Genomic DNA, 18992 nt, shown 5'->3' on the forward strand with positions numbered 1-18992 from the left:
CACCCACAAACACACACACACACCTATCACCAGACAAACATCCGACGATTGTATATTTGTACCACACATCATCATCATCATCCTCATTGCCATCATAGTTTTCTTATCCCATCTTTAATTTGACAATGAACACACACTCATGTCACTGTTTTACTCAGCATGCAAGCTAATTGAATGAATTTGGATGTCATTGTATGAAGCAGAAACATGGTCTTTGTTGTTTTTACAAAGGCAAGAGTAAGGAAGGCTCCGAATAACGGAAGGGATCCGAGAAGGTGTTCATCCCTGTATGGCAAGTGACCCTCAAGTTCCAACAACGTGAGCAACAAGAACAAACACACACACATGCACAGCGGTGGTGGTGGCCCATCAGATTTGGCACCCAGCCCCATACTAGCCTTTCCTCTTTTTCGCGTGCTGCTGCCTTCCTCTCTTGTTGGACTTTTTACCTATAACACTCGCCACCTTGTTTCCACTATCAATAACGCTCGCTTCTTCCCAATGTCCAATATTCTACCGTATAACTTTGATACTCATCCACCACCAACACCAACAACAACAACTCATGGTTCAATGACCCATTCTTCTTCTTCTTCCTCGTCTCACAGATTCGCTTCTTCAACAGCAGCACATGTTTCCGCCATCACCCCGCCACCGCCTGTTACTATCAACTCTCATTCCTCCTCATCCTCACTTTACTCCACTGCCACTACCATGACCACACCCACTCCTCCATTATCAGCTCTTACAGTAGCCGAGTGGGCAGGTGTCAAGCAAGATACCAGTAAGTAGTAGTAGTAGTAGTGCCTAGTATGCAAAAGATTGATACTTATCATCGATTAGATCAATGTTTGCAAATGATTCCCGATGCACAAACCGAAGAGACGAGCGATTGGCGAGATGTTCATCGTAATATCAAGCGAATGGATCAATTGTATGATGCAACATTCTATTCTTGGCTCAAGTCAGAGGATAATGTACTTGTCACAGCAATGTATTTACACAGAATCGCCAATGAGTATCCACTAGAAAGAGTTGCCAATGCGTTAAAGTGGCTAGTGAGTGATTGGCGTTGGGAAAGCACAAGTATCTTGGTCCGTCACGTTACTGTGGATTGGTGTGATGATGCTGGTAAGACGGAGAAAAAGAGGATGAGGAGGTGGTTGTGGTTGGGTGGGATGGGTGGGGGTGGGGGGAAGGACGAAAGGCTATCATAGGAGTGGCAATAATGGTATTCATTTCTTTGGTCAATAGGTGATATGAAACGAGCTTATCTATTACGACATTTGACACACAATTGGGCAACACAATACACAGCAACCCTTATCACAACCATCCTTGCAACACCACCCTATTCTACCAGTACCAGCATACAACGTGAACGTTTCTTACGTGCATTCACCAAAGATTGGGACTTTTCAAAGCTCTCAGAATTCTTCATGTACCTTCAGAGCAGAGCCAACATTGACTACAAGTTGAAATGTGTGATGCTTCAAGAAGCTGCAAGGAAAGAAAAAGAAACCCTTAGTGCCAAGCTGAGGATTCGAAAGCGTCGAGCAGCTCAACGATTCGATACAACACAAGTTGATGGTTGCCAACAACAACAACAACAACGAGTAACAGGTTCTGAATCCAACATGGATCGAGCACCCCAACCAGTCCACATCACCAACAATGACACCAACAATGAATCTACCTCCTCCCCTCGATCAGAAAATCCACCATCCACCGCCACCGCCAACATCTCCACTACTACGACTACGACTACTGCTACTACATCATCCACCACCACCACCACAACAACAACCACGCCAAGTGGAACTTCTACGCCAACTACCAATGATACCACCTCAACACCTTCATGGCGACATCATCATCGAAGAACTTCAAGTAATGCTGCTGCTGATATGAGTAAATGTTTTCGGATATCGGAATCGAATGATCACCAACATCCACCATCATCATCATCTTCATCCTCATCTTCATCCTCATCTTCATCATCATCGACGTCGCCATCATCATCATCAGCATCATCTTCATCTTCATCCAATTCCATTGCTACTACAGTAACAGCATCATCCGATCCATGTACTGTTGCTCCATCTTCGTCTTCTTCCAATTCCAGACGAGCAGCTACACCTGATTATGCATATCATCACATGCGATGTGCCACAATCACCAACGCCACAACCGAGAATACGACAACAGCCAATGGCTCAAGTCATCTTCATCTTGGATTCACATCTACCAATACAACAACAACGACATCATCATCATCATCCCATCATCATAACAGCCCATCTGAACATGCAGCTGTTGTCCCATCCATAGCTACGGCAACATCCTCTTCATCCATCTCGCCATCCTCCTCTACATCCGCTGCAACAACAAACAATCCATCCGTGGTTGATATGTTCACGACTTCGCCCTCTGCCAATGCTTCAAATACTGCTGGTTCAAGACATAGCTGCTTTCAATCCAGCAATGTAGTACCATCATCTCCTTCCTCGTCATCTCACCATCATCATCATCATCATCACCACCATCACCATCACCATCTCCAAGTGCACAATTTACGATTACGTCGTCGATCCAGCTCAAGTTCATCTTCCACATCGAATGGATCTAGCACATCAGTCAACCGAACAGCAGTAGAACAACAACCCTCATCCGTTGAAGATGATAGTTCATCGGCTATGAAGAAGCGATCTTCTACAGCAGTCAATCAGGATACTTCAGTTTATCGATAATGAATACAGGAATGAATATGAATTTGGTTCTTGTGGAATAGAGAATGGTTATCTATTGTCAAGGAGGAGGAGAAGGTTTGGGGGAGAGGGATGATCTCACGCACACGCACTCTGGGTCATGCTTTTGCAATGTCGCGTCTCTACAATGATTTGGGTCTTTTTTTTCCCCCTCCTAGTGGAACAAAAGGGGTCACTTGTGTGTAATTTTGACCAGTAAGATCATTGAATGAGTTGGTGTGTTGTTGATGTTTGGCTGGAAAATGAGATCTTTCATGCCGACTTCCATGTTGGACATGTGTAACCTATCGATCTAAAGCATGTTGCTGATCTTTTTTTCTCTCTTTTATTTGGTTGCCTTATTTACGTAGAGAACCACTAACGATGCATAGAGAAGGAAAGGCTTTTGTTATTGTAACAGCTATGATGGCGATATCTCGACGCATGATCATGAATGACAACATTCTAAACGAGAAATGGAGAAAGTTAAATGGACAACGCGTGAAGCGATGATCCTTTTCATATAAATGGCTCATAGATTTAGTTTGATTTACACGATGATCTCGACCGCTTTTTCCCGATCGAAAAGGGAATGTCAGGGGTCGTATACACAAGCACGCCATAGTATAATGCGATACGTTGATGCATATGCAATGTGGCATTCGTACTTTTAGAATACCCTTTTTGCCGGTGGTAGGTGCTGACACAGAGTAAAATGTGGCAAGAAAAACAAAGGGAGATGCATATCATCATACGTTTATGTTTTGATCCAAAGATGATGACGATCGATTCTACATCATACGTGCTAATGGCATCATCCTTGTTTGACAGGTGCACATAGCAAATGGGTGATTACATGTCATTATTTAAGGGAGTGTGCAAATTGGAGCAATCCCATTGAATGTTTCTTGTTTATTACTGCGTTTATGGAAATACATCCGAGCGTAACAGGGATGGCAAAGCTTGTGTGTTGGACTGATCCTCTCGGTGCAGGGGATAAAAAAGAGACACATACAGAACCAAGTTTTTATCCTCACTAAGGCTCTGACCGCTTCTTGGTTGTGGTTGTGGTGCATGTGTTCTAACCCTCTCGGATGATCCCTTTGTATGTGTCGACATCTCCACCTCCTCCTTTTCTTACCACAAATGATGGTACAGTACACTAACAGAGTTACAGTTATACGCATAGCATGGGCCTTTTTCATGAGATGCCACATCTTTATTAAACATGGATACATGTAAAAGAACTTGTAACAAAAGATATTATACGCATGCTTATGACAGTGACAGTACTACACAATACAATGTAAGGCGAGATGATGGCCACATTAGCTATAATCGGCACCTTTGATGATGCCTTCACAACCGGCTTCTGATATGCCAGTATTACAATCGTCGCGATTTTCACAACACCGAATACAAAATGTGCCTTGTGCAGGCTCAACAAGATTAACCCAGTACTTGTATCCATTGCATGTACCACCGTGTTCATTCTATATACAATGGTTAGATCTTGGGAACGACATGGTAGCTGTACAACATCATGTTTTACTTGCCTTGTTATCGTATTGACCACCTCCATCCGATTCCGATAACTCATATTTCGATGGGTCAATGCGCCCCGTGACCTGAACGTAGGTGTCTGTCTGATCAAAGTGGGATGAAACGATGAACCCTTCAGGGAAAGTACGTGTTCCTGGTTCCTGTTTCTGAGTACAAAATGGCACCGCATTGCCCTCTCCTTTGGCAATGGTTTCACCTGGTGATGGAGGAAGGTAGGAGCAAAAGTTATCGTTGGATGTCACTTGAATGTCAATGTTCTCCACACGTCGCACAAGTGGATGAGCATTGGATAACATGACGTTGGGCCATAACAGCAACGAGAGCCCAAAGGTAACCATCAAGGATGAGATTTGGATCATAATGCTTGAATAAAGAGAAAGAAGAATCCACGCACACAAGTAAAGAGAAAAAGTAGGTGAGCGATGTCTTGTTGTTTAAAAGTAGTGTATTTATATACAAAATCAAAAACCCAGCGATAGATGATAGATGTGGATACGTGCAGCAATGATGTATGTATGTAGTATGTAGTCGGGCGTTGCATATGTGTGAGAGAAAGAGAGATTGAAGTGAGGGGTTTGTATATCCACCCCTTTGGGGTAAACGGGATTCGCAAGCAGAGCGTGTGTGTATGTGCAATGTATGCATACATATGTGAGGGGGTTGGTTGGCGTGAAACGGGTTAAAGAAGATAAAAAAGTAGCGTCACAGGCCGATTGCCTCTTTTTACTTTATCGTTGTACGTATCGTGTATTCTGTAAAATAAAAAAGGGGTGGGAAGCATTTGACGTTGTTGTTGTTATATGCGCCCATTATACATGATCATATGCAAGGACTCTAAATTTCTCCAAATATGGCGTTGAAAAATGTTGTTATTGCAAAGACAAGTCAAAAGCTACATACTAGCAAAGGTTGCTATCTGTATTGGGTGGGCGAAAGAGATGGCTATGCAAGGCACCACAATTCCAATTTTTCCAAACCGCTTGATGATTGCGATGTTTTGTGATTGCTACGTAGTTGGGCGATATGACGAGCCATGGCAAGGTCATCTTGATCAATCATGAGCACCAGCTCATTTTCCTCATCCTTGTATTGTAATCGAAGTGGTTGTGCTGAATCAAACTTGACTCGTATTCTGGCCAGCAGATTATCAAATTGTATATCGCCTGGTACCACAAGCACGCGTGTGTCATGATAATGCGCTTTGATCTTGAGCTTGGATGGCGTAGAAGTATTGCTTTTCTCTTTTTTCATTGAGCAAGGTAGCTCGTTGTGTTGATTGTGCTGCACCACCGGTTTCCTCGTATTAGTAATAGTATCTTGTTGCTGTGTTGATTGTGTCGATGAATCACTGGTACTTCTGCTACTACTGCTACTGCTACTTGTACTTTGTTCAGCATCACTGACCAGGTCATTCTTGAGGTAGGCATCAAGGTTTGCATAGACTTTTTCAAGCTCTTCGTCCAATGCATCACCATAGCTACTCATGGTATCCATGGCAACATTGACATGATATGGATGGTTGTTATGATGGACTTTGGGTATAGATAATGGTGATTGTAAATGATGTGATGTGGTGTTGTCATGCAAAAGTTTCTTCTCCACCTCGGGTCGAAGCCATCCAGTGTTTTGGGTGTTGCTAAGTGATGGTTGTCGCGTTACAGCGGGTTGTGGATTTGACTGTTGCTGTCGCTGATCGACAAATTTCCATCCCTGCATCTCGGTAGGTTTGGTAGTAGTTTTTGATGGTGGTGGCGGTGATAATGGTGGTGACAGTGGTTGTTGTTGTTGTTGTTGTTCCTGAAGCATACCTCGTTCATTTTCAAACAGGGGTGGTGCAGCTGGGGGTCGCTTAGGTCGACGTGCTTTGTGTGTTGTTGCTACATCCTCTGTTGTTGCTCTTGATTTTGTTGTTGTTGGCTTCCTGTGAGTGGTATCAATCATTGGCAAATGTTGTGTCCAATGGTGTTGATGCACCGGTGGTACCAAGATAGAGTTGTTATTGCGCTTGGCACCTCCACATGCAGCCGTGCCAGTGTATCCACCTCCGCGTAGTTGTTGAACCTTGTATTCAGGGGGTCTAAAGAGGACACCAGGCGGGATCGAGTATACTGAATATCCATCTCCACGGTCACGGATTGCTTGGTCGACTACGCTATGCTCCTCGGTCATTTTGGCTTTTTGAGCAAAATAGAGATCGGTCAACCCTGCATCAATTTTCCCCATGTTGAGATGACAAATGCCTCGGTTGAATAGCACCTCGCATTCGTATAATCGAAAAGCCAAGCCAAGTTGATGATAATTGATGATGGGATTACCACGCAATTTCTATCATATGGCTCATTAATTAATAAACATGCCAAATCACCATCACCATCACCATGGCTCTACCTTTTGTGCGAGATCGAAGGCTTGGCATGCCTGATCCATTTCTCCAAGGGCGAAATGTGACACACCTTTCTGGAAACATGCAACAGCAAGGAATGGATCCATCTTCAGTGCTTTTTTGAATGCAGCCAGCTGAACGAGTGAAAAGCAAGTGTCAAATGTTAAGAGATGATTTCATTGTGATTGATGGATTCACTTACAGCTCGGTGATGATCTTGCATTATGCTAAAGATGACGCCAATATTGAAATGCATCTTTGCGTTGTCGCCTATGGTCTAAGTATAATCCACAAAGCACAAAAATATACACTTGGTCAGTTTTCCTTACTTTACCTCTTTTGGTACGTGCATAAGTTTTGGCGCGTTGCTTACCATGAATATCCGAAGGGCCTTGTCATAGTCCCTGTTGTCGTAGCAACGACAAGCATTGATCCATTCCTGCAATTCATACTGATTCATAGAGGATTCTTGTCAGCGGATCGTGCCCTGATCTGGAGCTCATGTCGGAAGAGAAACGTTACATAGTTGGTATCCATTCGACGATCGAGAGACGTGGTGGGTAATGTTGTACTAGCAGCGGGTTATGCTGAGACGTTATTGAGCGTAGGATAAAAAGAAGAGTAGTAGTAGTAGTAATGAATGTGTAGAATAAAGGAAAGAAAGATGAAATTGATCATACGAGTGTGCTGTTAACAATAAGGGTCCAGGCAAGCTAAATGTTCCCATTCAATGGCTACACAAAATATATAAACAACAATTACCTGATAGTAATGTCTGTGTTGCAGGTACGCCGAACGCTAACCATTCTTTTTGTCGATCTGTGTTTCCCAATTGATTTGGCAGGTGATTTTATTGTATTATACATTATTACTTGTTGTCTAACACTCGCCATGTTTATCATCGATCAGCATCAATCTTGTCCCAATTCCAAGCGGTGTCTAATGTGTGCTATGTCCAATCTCATTATTCGTTTCCGCACCTCCCATCTTTTCCTCAACAACCCCCAAACCCGAACAATGGTATCACAAAGAATCCAATTTCAGCCCACCCAGCAACCTGGGTTTTCTACAGAAGAAGCATTTGCAAATGTCCGTTCATCGTGTCAAATAAATCATATATTTGGGTGGATAAATGTTTATCACATGCAACGACCTTGATCCAAAATAGCTCATATATTCAATGGCAATAACGCTATCATAATGATGGAGGGGGAAAAGAGAGAAGAATGGCTGCAATCTACGTCATGCGAGTGGTGATGGACTCACGCTAATAACATCATCAAATAACAACAACAGCAACGTGTCTCGATGGTGTAAGCTCAATCTGCCGATCACGCATTCTTTACACGGTCTCGTAGTACTCATTCCAATGGGACACCAGAATGCTTCGGAGGGTGGTTAAGGTTGCATGATGACAATAATGACTGTGCCTTGGAGTAGACTCTCACGATGATATTGATTGTGGTCGACCACAAACCAAAAGTCCGTTTCCACCAAATTTCATCAACCACCCAACAGGGTGACGCATCAAAGCCTCCTCATTGCTGTCAAATATCGCTCAAATTAAAGGTATCCCTCTACATCTAAAACTAGCATCAACCCCATAAAAGTTAATATGATGATAATGATACTATTACAAGTGACAGTCCAACAAGAGATTAATTCTATTATGACATTGGGGATGATGTGCAAATATAGAACATGTCCCAGTAACACCAACACCACCAGCAAGAACAACATCCATGGTTAACTATAACACGTTAATCAAGGTGCAGCAAAATGACCAGGACCGACAACTTCAGTGCACGGTAACCTTTAAACTCTAGATCGAGAACATGAGAGCGCATATAGTATACTGCTGCCTTCTTTGTGTGTGTGTGTTGCCATATAAATCAACTTGTGCTGTAAAAAGGATAGGTGAGGTGGTAACAGCACCGTATTTATGGATGGATCCATTTGCTAGGATCACCATATTAATGCAGCAGCAGTGGGTAGATTGGATGAATAGAATAGAATAGTTATCGACCAAATCATAGGTATGGTTTAATGAGATACAAGAAATGGCGAGATAGTATGTACGTATGTAATTGTTGATGATAGTGATGTATCGTAAAGTGACAACCGATAAGGTGGTATATGCCATGTATGCATGTTGTGTGTGCTTTATTGTACCACGGATGACAATTATCTCGATTCACTTTATTGGTAGGTGATCCCCATCATATTAGTGACAGTGATCCAATACATTGGGCACATGACATTGCGCGCCATAAGTAGCAGCGCTATTACCACGCACATCATCTCCGTCCGTCCCATGTTACACGATTTTGAGGAGGCAGCTTCACTTCACGACTTACTCCTTTCACACTCATCATGAGCTCGCAACAGCATGTCGAATACGTTCTGTTGGCAGAGTTCGATATCGACAAGGGTGCATCATTGAAATACCAATACCCAGCAGATACTGGAACCGATGAACAGTAAGAATTGCCCACCTGTTTATTCAACCATGCCAAAAGTGACTGATCAGCTAATGTACGATCCGCTATACTACAGTGTCTTGTCCGAGCTCATGTTGCCTGATGGTGCTCATTTACGTGCTGAAGACTGGACTATCTTTTGCCTCAACCAAACGATACCTGATATGGACGAAGAACACGAGACCACCAGCAACGAGCGAGAGAAGCCCTTATTGTATGTGCTCAACCTTGTAAGAACCAAGCACGACGCGACAGCACGAAGGTAAAAGAAGAAGAAGGAGACGAAAAAGAGCTTCATTATGGAAAGGATTGGATATCTCATACTTGTTGTCGAAAAGAGGTGCCCATGTCAAGGCGATGGCTATTTGTACCAAGCATCAGTTTTTGCATATCTATAAGGTAAGGGAGAAGGGCTTGATAACGGGAGGATAGGTGGTTAACGAATGACTATTATGCAGCCGGTGCTTCTACTTGCTATGGAAAAGTACTTTGAGAATCCATCACGTGAAGTGCTCGAATCATTGTACAAAGCTGTCAATACCATGGATCTTTCAAGAATGCCCAACTTTACCTGGCATGAGCGACAAATCTTGCGGACGTCTGACAACAAAGCCATGTTTGATGAAATGTTCACGGATGATAATGTCACGTCACCAACATCGATGCATTCGGATCAACAATCGAGGTGGGGTGATATCGACGTGGAGGATGAAGCAAGCAAAATCAGGAGAGGAACGTTCATTGATCTGGCTTCGGGGAGAGAGGTGCTTCCACCAACATTGGGAAAAGATCGTCGATTCTTTGAGACCAAGATTGAGTATGAAGGCATCAAGTTACCTATTCGTGTACCCTTAACGGTGAATGACGAGGAAGTGGGTGACGTAAGTATTCTTCTGGAAGGGGGTGTTTTTTGAAAGAGTTGATATTGAGCCATCATCATTTTGTAGTTTTCGCTTATCAATCTCATTCGTACATTTTCACCACCACCATCACAACCTGGTTCACCCAATCCACATCATCCGCATCTCGATAGCCCAGGACCCTACACCCATCCTATCATGCTTTTGCTCAATGCGCTCTTGACTCAGAAAAGGATCGTCTTTCTTGGTTATGGTCATCCATCAGGCGAAGTGGCCAACTATGTCCTAGCTGCTTGTGCTCTCGGCAGTGGATGTGGTACCGTTCTCAGAGGTTTCACCGAACGTGCATTCCCATATACCAATCTGACAAGCATTGATGATCTGCTGAAATGGTAAATTGACATGGCTATTATCAAATACAAATGGATGTGCTAACATGTGTATGTGCAGCCCTGGATTTATTGCAGGTGTTACCAATCCAACCTATGAAGAACATACAGCTTGGTGGGACGTCTTGTGTAACATCAGCACTGGAAAGATCACTGTCAGCAAAGACATAGAATCAACATGCGTTGAGCCACGAAGTTCGATGAGTGATATGGATGCTGGTTTTTCGTCTTTGGCTATTGGGCGCTCTTCAACCGTTAGTACTCTCTCATCATCATTAAGCAAAACGGATGACAAAAGTCGGGATCGGGATATTGACACAGAGTTTATCAATGATGTAAGTAGGATGCTGGCATGGCTGGATATGGGAATGCTAACCAATGTGCATAGGTCATGTCAGCTGTGCAGAGCCATTATGGCGAATCACATGTGCGTGCCAAGTTTCAGGAATACGTTGCTCGATTTGTGCGTCTTTCGGCAGCCTATGAAGAGGAAGTGTATCATCATTCTAAATTATCATGGCCCTATGATCCACAAAACGATCCAACTGGTTTACTCGGCCATGGTCACGTGTTCCCTGATGAAGCCACAAAGCAACGCGAGCTTACCTTGAATGCCAACCGCATCGAAGCATGGCGTAAAACGATCTCATACAGGAATTTGCAAAAGGTAGTATTGGCATGGGGATGGATGGTTTCCATGGATACTTATGGTTGGAATTTTTTTACTAGGGATTCCAATTATGGATCAACAATTCAACTTTGAAGACCCTGGATGTGACACGACAAGTTCAGAAGCTCAAGTTGTTGAAAACCATACCCGACAATGAAATGATTGCCATCCTTGACGCATTCCTCAAGTATATCGTAAACGACCGAAATATTATCGAGGTAAGGGTAAAACGACTTGGATCTTTGGATGGCAAGTTTGCTTATGTATCTTTTTCTAGTTTCTTTCATTTTTACCGCAATACCAAGGTGGATTAGCACCCATCGCCATGTGCTTACATCACTCCTCGAGTACAGTACGGCGGTACACTGTTGAGTTGTTAAACCGGCTTTCTCGGAATCCTGTAAGTAGTATGAGTCTTTGAAGGTACAGGGGGAGTATGTATTGATTGGTTTCCTGGTAGACGGGCTTGCGATTCATTCAAAGCTTATCACGCTTCCAAAAGTTGACATACGAGCGGCTTGCACGAGAACACGCTGCTGCTTAACCTCGTTTTCCTTTTTTCTTTGTACTTTTCATCCACGTTTATGCATCCGTTGCCACCTCCATATCCATTCTCTCCCGTTGTTATCAAGTCATATTTACCCACTACATCAGTATCCTATCAACAAATTAAAAGCTATTAGGTATTCAAAGGCATATAGCTATGGAGATGGGATATAGTGAAGCTACAAAGGATGATACCACATTCGTACGATACATAGCCATGGATGCAGAGAACTCTTGCGTATATGATTTATGGAATTGTAGTAGCTCGCTGATCATCAAGTCTTACCAAGCTTTCCATGGATGCTCTTGGCATACAACAATCGAAGGATTCTTTCATGTGAAATCACACCAAAATCATGCATTTATCACAACCATGATGTCACCTTTGCTTTTCGAAATGTCAGCTCATGCAGCAACCTTATGCGATGATGAGCTGCAAACTCGATGAGATCTGCATACTTTATCTTATGGTTTCATCTCAGCCATTGGAGATCGGTAGCGCTCCATATGCCCTGTGGCGTATCGCATGCATCTCACCAGCATCCTCAATTTGTCTTATCGGCCAAGAAACAACCTATGGTCTTAGTAATGCATCCACTCAGGGCGTTTGAGCTAGTACAGCTGTAGGATATCAGCTTGTCTTAGATTGGATTTCAACAGCTTGGAATACATTGGGTGTCTCGAATGTGGATGTGGATTCGGAATACATCGGATTGTGTGATAGATAGGCGTTTGGTGTGGGGTTATCTTAAGAGTGGGAGGCGACATGTTGCATTCGCAAATATAATAGCAACATGATTGAGTTATCCGTTATCTGGAACCTTTTTGGAAAAGGGGTAGTGGATGTTGTCTCACATTATGCACGCACCACTTAAATCAGCATAAAAGTAGGATCATTGACAAGGCAGCAAATTGATTTGTGGAAATACCTTAGCTCTCAAGGTATCAAATGTAGCATTCTCGGTAGCAAACCTGATTTGGAAGAACCTCCATGGGAGAAAGCAAGTGGGGTGGGGGTGAGCGCTCCCCAATTTTTGTGCGGAGCTACTTGTGTGGTCCAGACAATACTTGGCAGAAACAGCAACTTGCAGTGTGCTCATTCAAAAAAGACGACCATAACATAGGTCCATTATATACATGACAAAGAAAAACCAAATTGGCAAATGAATAACAATGATATTCAGGTGAAAATTTCCATGAGTTTCCGATAGCGCATATGAGAGTGGCATGGATTCTACTAGAACCCCTGGCAAGGCAGGACATGGTATGCCGCTCTTTTCTCTCATTGGTTGATCAAAAGAATAGACTTTGCTCATTCTGACATGCATTAACGGATTTGGTCGGCAACAATCCAACTTTGTGATTTCAAACCATGCCATGCTAACGAGCCTTTCGGCGAATCCCGCGGATGAGTTACCAGCCATTACAACATATAAAAGGGTGACAGGATGTGAAGGTGATCAAAATACAACACCACTATCTTTTTTACCCATATACAACAAAACATGCTCGCTCCTACTATGATCCGCTCTGCTGCTCTCGCTACTGCCAAGCCCATGGCTATTCGTCCTGCTGCAAGCCGTCTTTATTCCACAGTGATTACATCGGTGCCCAAGGCTGATTACCTTGACAGAGAAGTTGGTCAACATCCTCAAGCCATGCCTTTGACAAATACCACCGTTTACGCAGCTCAAGGTGAAGCTGTTACCTCCACTTCTTCAGAACCTGTGTTCTCGACACCATCCTTTAGCCCTACCGTCAACGTCGTCTTTGATGATTAAGCTGCGTGGAGATCACCTTTTGCATGTTCGATTACTCTTTACCATCACTGATCTTTCTTCGACCACCTTATTTCTTCAACTCCTTGACGTACACGTATCATACGTCTCTTTCTTGTGATTTCTTTGTTAAACAACCTCTTTTTGTACATATGCCTTCTTTGTTCCTTATCCTAAGCATAATAAACCATTACCAGAATTATGAATGTAAGAAGTAATGCTGCCTATTTCCATCAATAGAGCATATTTCACCTTTGCATTCAGCACGCAATGCTGCTGCTCGTGGGTTGCTATGGTTTTATTTGAGATCTCCTGTACTTTTGCATACCAACATGCATAGCTATTATGCTTGGATACACATTCAGGCTTGCATTAGCAATGGATAAAGAAGCAAAGGTAATGAGATCCAATTTCCCGGAATAATCCGAAAATGGTGCATGGTGTTCACCTTCCACGTCAAAGAATGCGTACCCCATACATGATACGTTGTTGGGTTACCCCGATATGGCCCGAAACGGGCGGCATATCCACATCGTGTTACACACAGGCCTATGCGTTCTTCCCCGCATTTCTAAAGGGCACTTGATGAAAAAGGATAATAGCTCAATTGTAATGATGTTCAGTAGCTTAGAATGGCATCTATGTATTGATAGAATTCGTATTGATCTCGAGCACAATTAGGCTATGCATCACTTTTTTCGCTCATTGTTGACATTGCTATGTAAACAACATGCAGCTTTCCCACATCAACAAGAAGGAAAATGAGATCGCGAATGACGTGCTAACATCTAAAGACTGCACCATGTAGTAACGTTTTGCCGACTATGTCCACCGGAGTATTACATAGTGCATCCTCCTTCCCACCATATTCCATAAAGTCGTGTGCTACCTTACAATTGCCTATACGTTATCCCGCGTACTTTTAACATGATGGAATGCATTACGTACCAAACCATGACTTTGTAGGATGGCCATTGTGTCCTCGTGGAAAACAGTGACGTTTGAGAATCATGACATAGCGCGTTTATTATTGCCGCGCTTTGTATCTCTATCTATTTTACTGGAGGTGGCGCCGAGAGAAGGAGCATGGTATACCCATGTGTCAAAATGGGCGTGGTAACAGCGTTATCGGTGAAATTTTTGGAATGAGAGCCAGTGCCATTGCAAGCTCACAGCATATGCATATGACTCGCCTTTCATAACACAATCCTATGCAATGGGAGATGATACGCTGAAAGTGCTGGTACATCTGTTATTTGAAACACCACGTATAACTCATCCACAATAAGCTAAACGCGTAATGTGATGTTTGTTTATTACGGAACCACCGATTTTGAAGACTTTGGTATCATGCTTCTTTATGCTCAGCGTAATTTTCAAGGTAGCAGAGTGATCAAGAATTCATCATGGTGGGGTGTCGAAAAGATAACCTAGGTATCCTCCTCATCATCGGACGCGTGATTGATTGATCACCTAATCTTTTACGGGAACGACGATCACCAATCTGCATGAAAACTATCCTCGGACGTTCGAGTCTAAACCGCCGAATAACCCTAGCAAACTAAGTGAGCACGAGACAACTTTAAAAGATCCATGCGAAAAAAACGACACAATTCTCCTTTTCTTCTTTCCCCAATTGATATCTAATCATGGCACCCACCGTTTACATTGTAATTTACACCCTTTACCATCACGTATACAAGCTAGCTCTTGAGGTACAGAAAGGATTGGAAGCCGTTGGTGTGGAAGTTAAGCTGTTCCAAGGTAAAGGATAGGAGGGATGATAGGATCAAAGAAGCAGAGGGATAGCTAAATGATAACTTTAGTGGCCGAAACTCTCTCTGATGAGATTCTTACCAAAATGCACGCACCAGCCAAGCCCGATCTACCGGTGATTTCGGTAGAGCAGTTGACCGAGCCTGATGGCCTCATCTTTGGTATCCCAACGCGATTTGGTTCTTGCCCAGCACAAATCAAGGCGTAAGTTTAGCTGACACGCGTGTATCACATTCAATGTATTGATTTCTTTCAATAGACTTTTGGATGCCACCGGCAAGTTGTGGGCTACAGGTGCGTTGTCAGGCAAATTTGCAGGCACCTTTTTCTCTACTGCTTCCCAACATGGAGGTAAGCAATTAGGCTTTTGCAATAGTAGGGAGCGGGTTACCGAAAAGTAATCATTGGGTTCTCTTTTATTATAGGTCAAGAAACAACATCGCTTACAACCATTACATACTTTGCCCATCATGGAATGATTTACGTACCATTTGGTTTCGCTCATACCGCTCTTTTTGACAACTCTGAAGTTGTGGGTGGTTCTGCATATGGTGCTGGTACCGTTGCGTAAGTGATGATTCTCAAAACATAGCCGGGTATGCGTGTATGCTAATACAATGGGATACGCAGCAACGGTGATGGTTCTCGCCAGCCAACAGAGAAAGAGCTTGACATTGCCAGAACTCAAGGTGAAAACTTTGGCAAAGTTGTTGCCACGTACGTCAAGGGCAAAGGCGCATAAAATCACCAATGGTATTATCACCACAAATGTAGCTCGTTTCAACGTTTATAATAATAAAACTTTACTGGTCAATGAGACATGGAAAGGTAGACAAAGCACATCACTGATGTCTACGTGTGTGCGTAAAGTGGCTATGTAAAAAACAGAGCAAATCCCAGTGGGGATTTAACTTGTAGGCTCTCACTGAAGGGAGATGATTTTGATTGGGGGGGGGGTGATTAGCAGCTGACTCGAGAGACAACGCTTCACTTTCTCCCTCTCCATTTAACCCTACTCACGACATTCCTCCAAGGTAATGCTCTTGTTGATCGGTAGATATTGATATAGCTCTGAGTATCTATAGGCAGGGTGTGTGTGTGCAAGTGCCGTAGTCAAGGTGATATCGTTGCTCTTCTTGTCCGTTGCCATGCCGCCCCACATTTGGTGCAACAGGTACATTCAAAGCCCCATTGTGGCAGAAGCGCTTGTTCCATTGACGCGTATAGACAGCAAGATTAGATCGCAAGGACGTTGGCTCAATTGGCTTTTTGTCTCGGCTCGATTGGACCCCACCATGGCTTCCCTTTCCAGAAACCCGGCAAACAGAGATCATCATGTATATGAAAAAGGCCGGTGCAGTAACCAACGACAATGGAAAAGACGTTAATGTAATAATCGATGATGCTATTATTGAACAGATTCTTGGTCAGGTAGTGCAACTTTGGGCATCATCTCTTTGGGTTCGACTCCCAACCTGTACCTTTTGGCCATTCGATACTCTTCTCGTGATTGATGTTGGTGGGTACTCTTGGGGCATTGGGAAAATGGTAAGGTAACTCTTTCTTTGTTGGAGAGGATCTGGTCATTGTACTACAACACCCGCTCTCTTGCACACTCTTCTACCACAACAGTTGTTATTAGGAAGGTCTTTACTTCACTCTCGAACAGTATCCTTTGCTTGCAGCATCCTGTCATGGAGCCTTTTTTACGTGAACAGCATATAGCCGTTGTATAGTGGTAACTTTATTTACGTTCAGCAACTTGCTTTGATACGTACGGATGCCAATGGATGATGCCATATCAGCTATCAACGTCGCTCCAATACAAGCAATCTTCTCCTGGTTGAACAACATGGAAAATGATCAAGAAAGAGGTATATCAACAGCAAGATGGAAAAGGAGGCATATCAGCAGCGATCAGAGAGGCTCATATTGGACTTGTAATGGTTATACATGTATGAACGCAATCAAGTGCAGTGATGAGAAGAGATCTGGGGATGTTGCTTTGGTTACTTGGCGTGTTCAGCAGGATCGATGTTCCATATCACGTGGATACACCTGAGGACGATGATGGATTGGGTGGAATTGACAAATGGTCTTATATCTTTGACGAATGGTATTTTACAGCCATTGGATGGTATGTATTGGGATACTCGATTCAATGCGTGCAGCAGCGGATTTGGAATCATGGATAATGGATGTTTATAACGGCAACGACCAAGGATACAATGACACAATGACCCCTATTACCTTTACGAGATTCACCCGTATCTTATTCAATATTCAGTGCTGCTCCTTTATCACATTTATTACTTGATAAACATCCACACTACCCTATGCTATTCTTCGACTTTTTCATTGGATGGATTTGGATTCAACATGATGATTGAGGTATTATGCTATCAACTCATACGGGCAAAATGTGGATCGCTTGGTTGGTTTCTGGATTGAAAAGGGAAATAGAAATTGAATGTTGGAAAGCGAGGCTGGATCATGTACATCATCGCATCGAGATGCTTTTGTGTTTTGCCACAGCACTATTACATTCGCTAAAGGTTTTTAGCTTGCATGCTTGTAGTAGACAAAAGGTAGTGGTGATTCTCAACGGATCATGAGAATCGTCCACATGCAATGGTTTCGGAAATAGTTATGAATGGGAGGAAGGTGCTATTAGCTGGCGATTTACGGACTATTGCCAAATAGTGTATGGGCAACATCATCCATGGCCCCTTCCATTCATGCAAAACTGCTGTGTTACACAAACACGCCACTCTGCATCTTTGGCTCTATCTGAGTCTATTTACTTTGCAATCAACAAAGAACTCTTTTCATATAGCATCACGCTTACAGCATATGTAAAACATAAAGGTGCCTGAGTCTCTAAACTTTACAATGAAATGTGGGGTCTTTAATAGAACCATGTTGCTCGGCGGGGTGAAAGCGAACTTGTATCAAACTATGAAGTCCATCGTGGCCAATCCCATATTTCGCAATGTCGCTACCAGCCAAACTGGATCTGGGGGTCGACCTCTTCGACGACGACGACCAGAAAAATATTTTTTGGGCTAGTTGCGACATTGAACGTGAAACTTTCACACAAGGTGCAGTTGGCCAAGCCGAGTCCATTGCTCTATTCAAAACCCCACGTTTCATTGTAACGTTTGGAGATACAGGCACCTTTATGTTTGTAAGCGTGATGCTATATGAAGAGTGGTCTTTGTTCATTGTCAAGTAGGTGGACCCTGGCAGAGCAAAAGATGCAGAGGGACCTCTTTGTGTAACTCAGCTACTTTGCATGACTGGAAGGATGGAAGGATGATACTATATACAGTTGACAAAAGCCCGTACATTGCGAGCTAACAGCCATTTCTTCACAATAGCCACTGTTGTCCACTCTATGACATGTGGGCGATTCTCCTGCTTCAGACATTCATTTCCATGATTGGATTATGTTGATCCGAGTTGATTTGACCGAGATACGGCCAAAGAGGGATTACATCAATCCACACATCTAACCATGCTCTATGTTGCTCAACTGAAGTAACCTTGTATGAGCGTAGCTCAGCCAAATCAACTCGGATCAACATAATCCAATCATGGAAATGAATGTCTGAAGCAGGAGAATCGCCCACATGTCATAGAGTGGACAACAGTGGCTATTGTGAAGAAATGGCTGTTAGCTCGCAATGTACGGGCTTTTGTCAACTGTATATAGTATCATCCTTCCATCCTTCCAGTCATGCAAAGTAGCTGAGTTACACAAAGAGGTCCCTCTGCATCTTTTGCTCTGCCAGGGTCCA

General features: G+C 43.2%; 6 protein-coding genes across 6 annotated transcripts; 4 read left to right on the forward strand and 2 right to left on the reverse strand.

The window, feature by feature from the left end:
* Positions 1-501: 501 nt before the first annotated feature.
* Positions 502-2750, forward strand: O0I10_009789 (uncharacterized protein; the record flags this gene model as incomplete). The annotated part of the gene is made up of 3 exons (XM_058489775.1): positions 502-784; positions 844-1131; positions 1255-2750. The coding sequence occupies 3 exons, from the start codon at positions 502-504 to the stop codon at positions 2748-2750; spliced, it is 2067 nt and encodes a 688-aa protein (XP_058339397.1).
* Positions 2751-4075: 1325 nt separating this feature from the next.
* On the reverse strand, positions 4076-4669 carry O0I10_009790 (uncharacterized protein; the record flags this gene model as incomplete). The annotated part of the gene is made up of 2 exons (XM_058489776.1): positions 4076-4240; positions 4304-4669. 2 exons carry the CDS (start codon positions 4667-4669, stop codon positions 4076-4078), a joined length of 531 nt encoding a protein of 176 aa, XP_058339398.1.
* Positions 4670-5252: 583 nt separating this feature from the next.
* On the reverse strand, positions 5253-7153 carry O0I10_009791 (uncharacterized protein; the record flags this gene model as incomplete). The annotated part of the gene is made up of 4 exons (XM_058489777.1): positions 5253-6635; positions 6699-6827; positions 6896-6970; positions 7067-7153. The coding sequence occupies 4 exons, from the start codon at positions 7151-7153 to the stop codon at positions 5253-5255; spliced, it is 1674 nt and encodes a 557-aa protein (XP_058339399.1).
* A 1913-nt stretch (positions 7154-9066) lies between these two features.
* On the forward strand, positions 9067-11636 carry O0I10_009792 (uncharacterized protein; the record flags this gene model as incomplete). Its single annotated transcript, XM_058489778.1, has 10 exons — positions 9067-9173; positions 9250-9435; positions 9512-9572; positions 9632-10054; positions 10121-10425; positions 10484-10757; positions 10811-11089; positions 11152-11310; positions 11370-11492; positions 11553-11636. The coding sequence occupies 10 exons, from the start codon at positions 9067-9069 to the stop codon at positions 11634-11636; spliced, it is 2001 nt and encodes a 666-aa protein (XP_058339400.1).
* Positions 11637-13143: 1507 nt separating this feature from the next.
* On the forward strand, positions 13144-13419 carry O0I10_009793 (uncharacterized protein; the record flags this gene model as incomplete). The annotated part of the gene is made up of 1 exon (XM_058489779.1): positions 13144-13419. The coding sequence occupies one exon, from the start codon at positions 13144-13146 to the stop codon at positions 13417-13419; it is 276 nt and encodes a 91-aa protein (XP_058339401.1).
* Positions 13420-15065: 1646 nt separating this feature from the next.
* Positions 15066-15934, forward strand: O0I10_009794 (NAD(P)H:quinone oxidoreductase, type IV; the record flags this gene model as incomplete). The annotated part of the gene is made up of 5 exons (XM_058489780.1): positions 15066-15180; positions 15243-15396; positions 15452-15543; positions 15618-15759; positions 15823-15934. 5 exons carry the CDS (start codon positions 15066-15068, stop codon positions 15932-15934), a joined length of 615 nt encoding a protein of 204 aa, XP_058339402.1.
* Positions 15935-18992: the final 3058 nt, after the last annotated feature.

The sequence above is a fragment of the Lichtheimia ornata genome (genome assembly GCF_029851405.1).
Source record: "Lichtheimia ornata isolate CBS 291.66 chromosome Unknown scaffold00060, whole genome shotgun sequence".
Lineage (NCBI taxonomy): Eukaryota > Fungi > Mucoromycota > Mucoromycetes > Mucorales > Lichtheimiaceae > Lichtheimia > Lichtheimia ornata.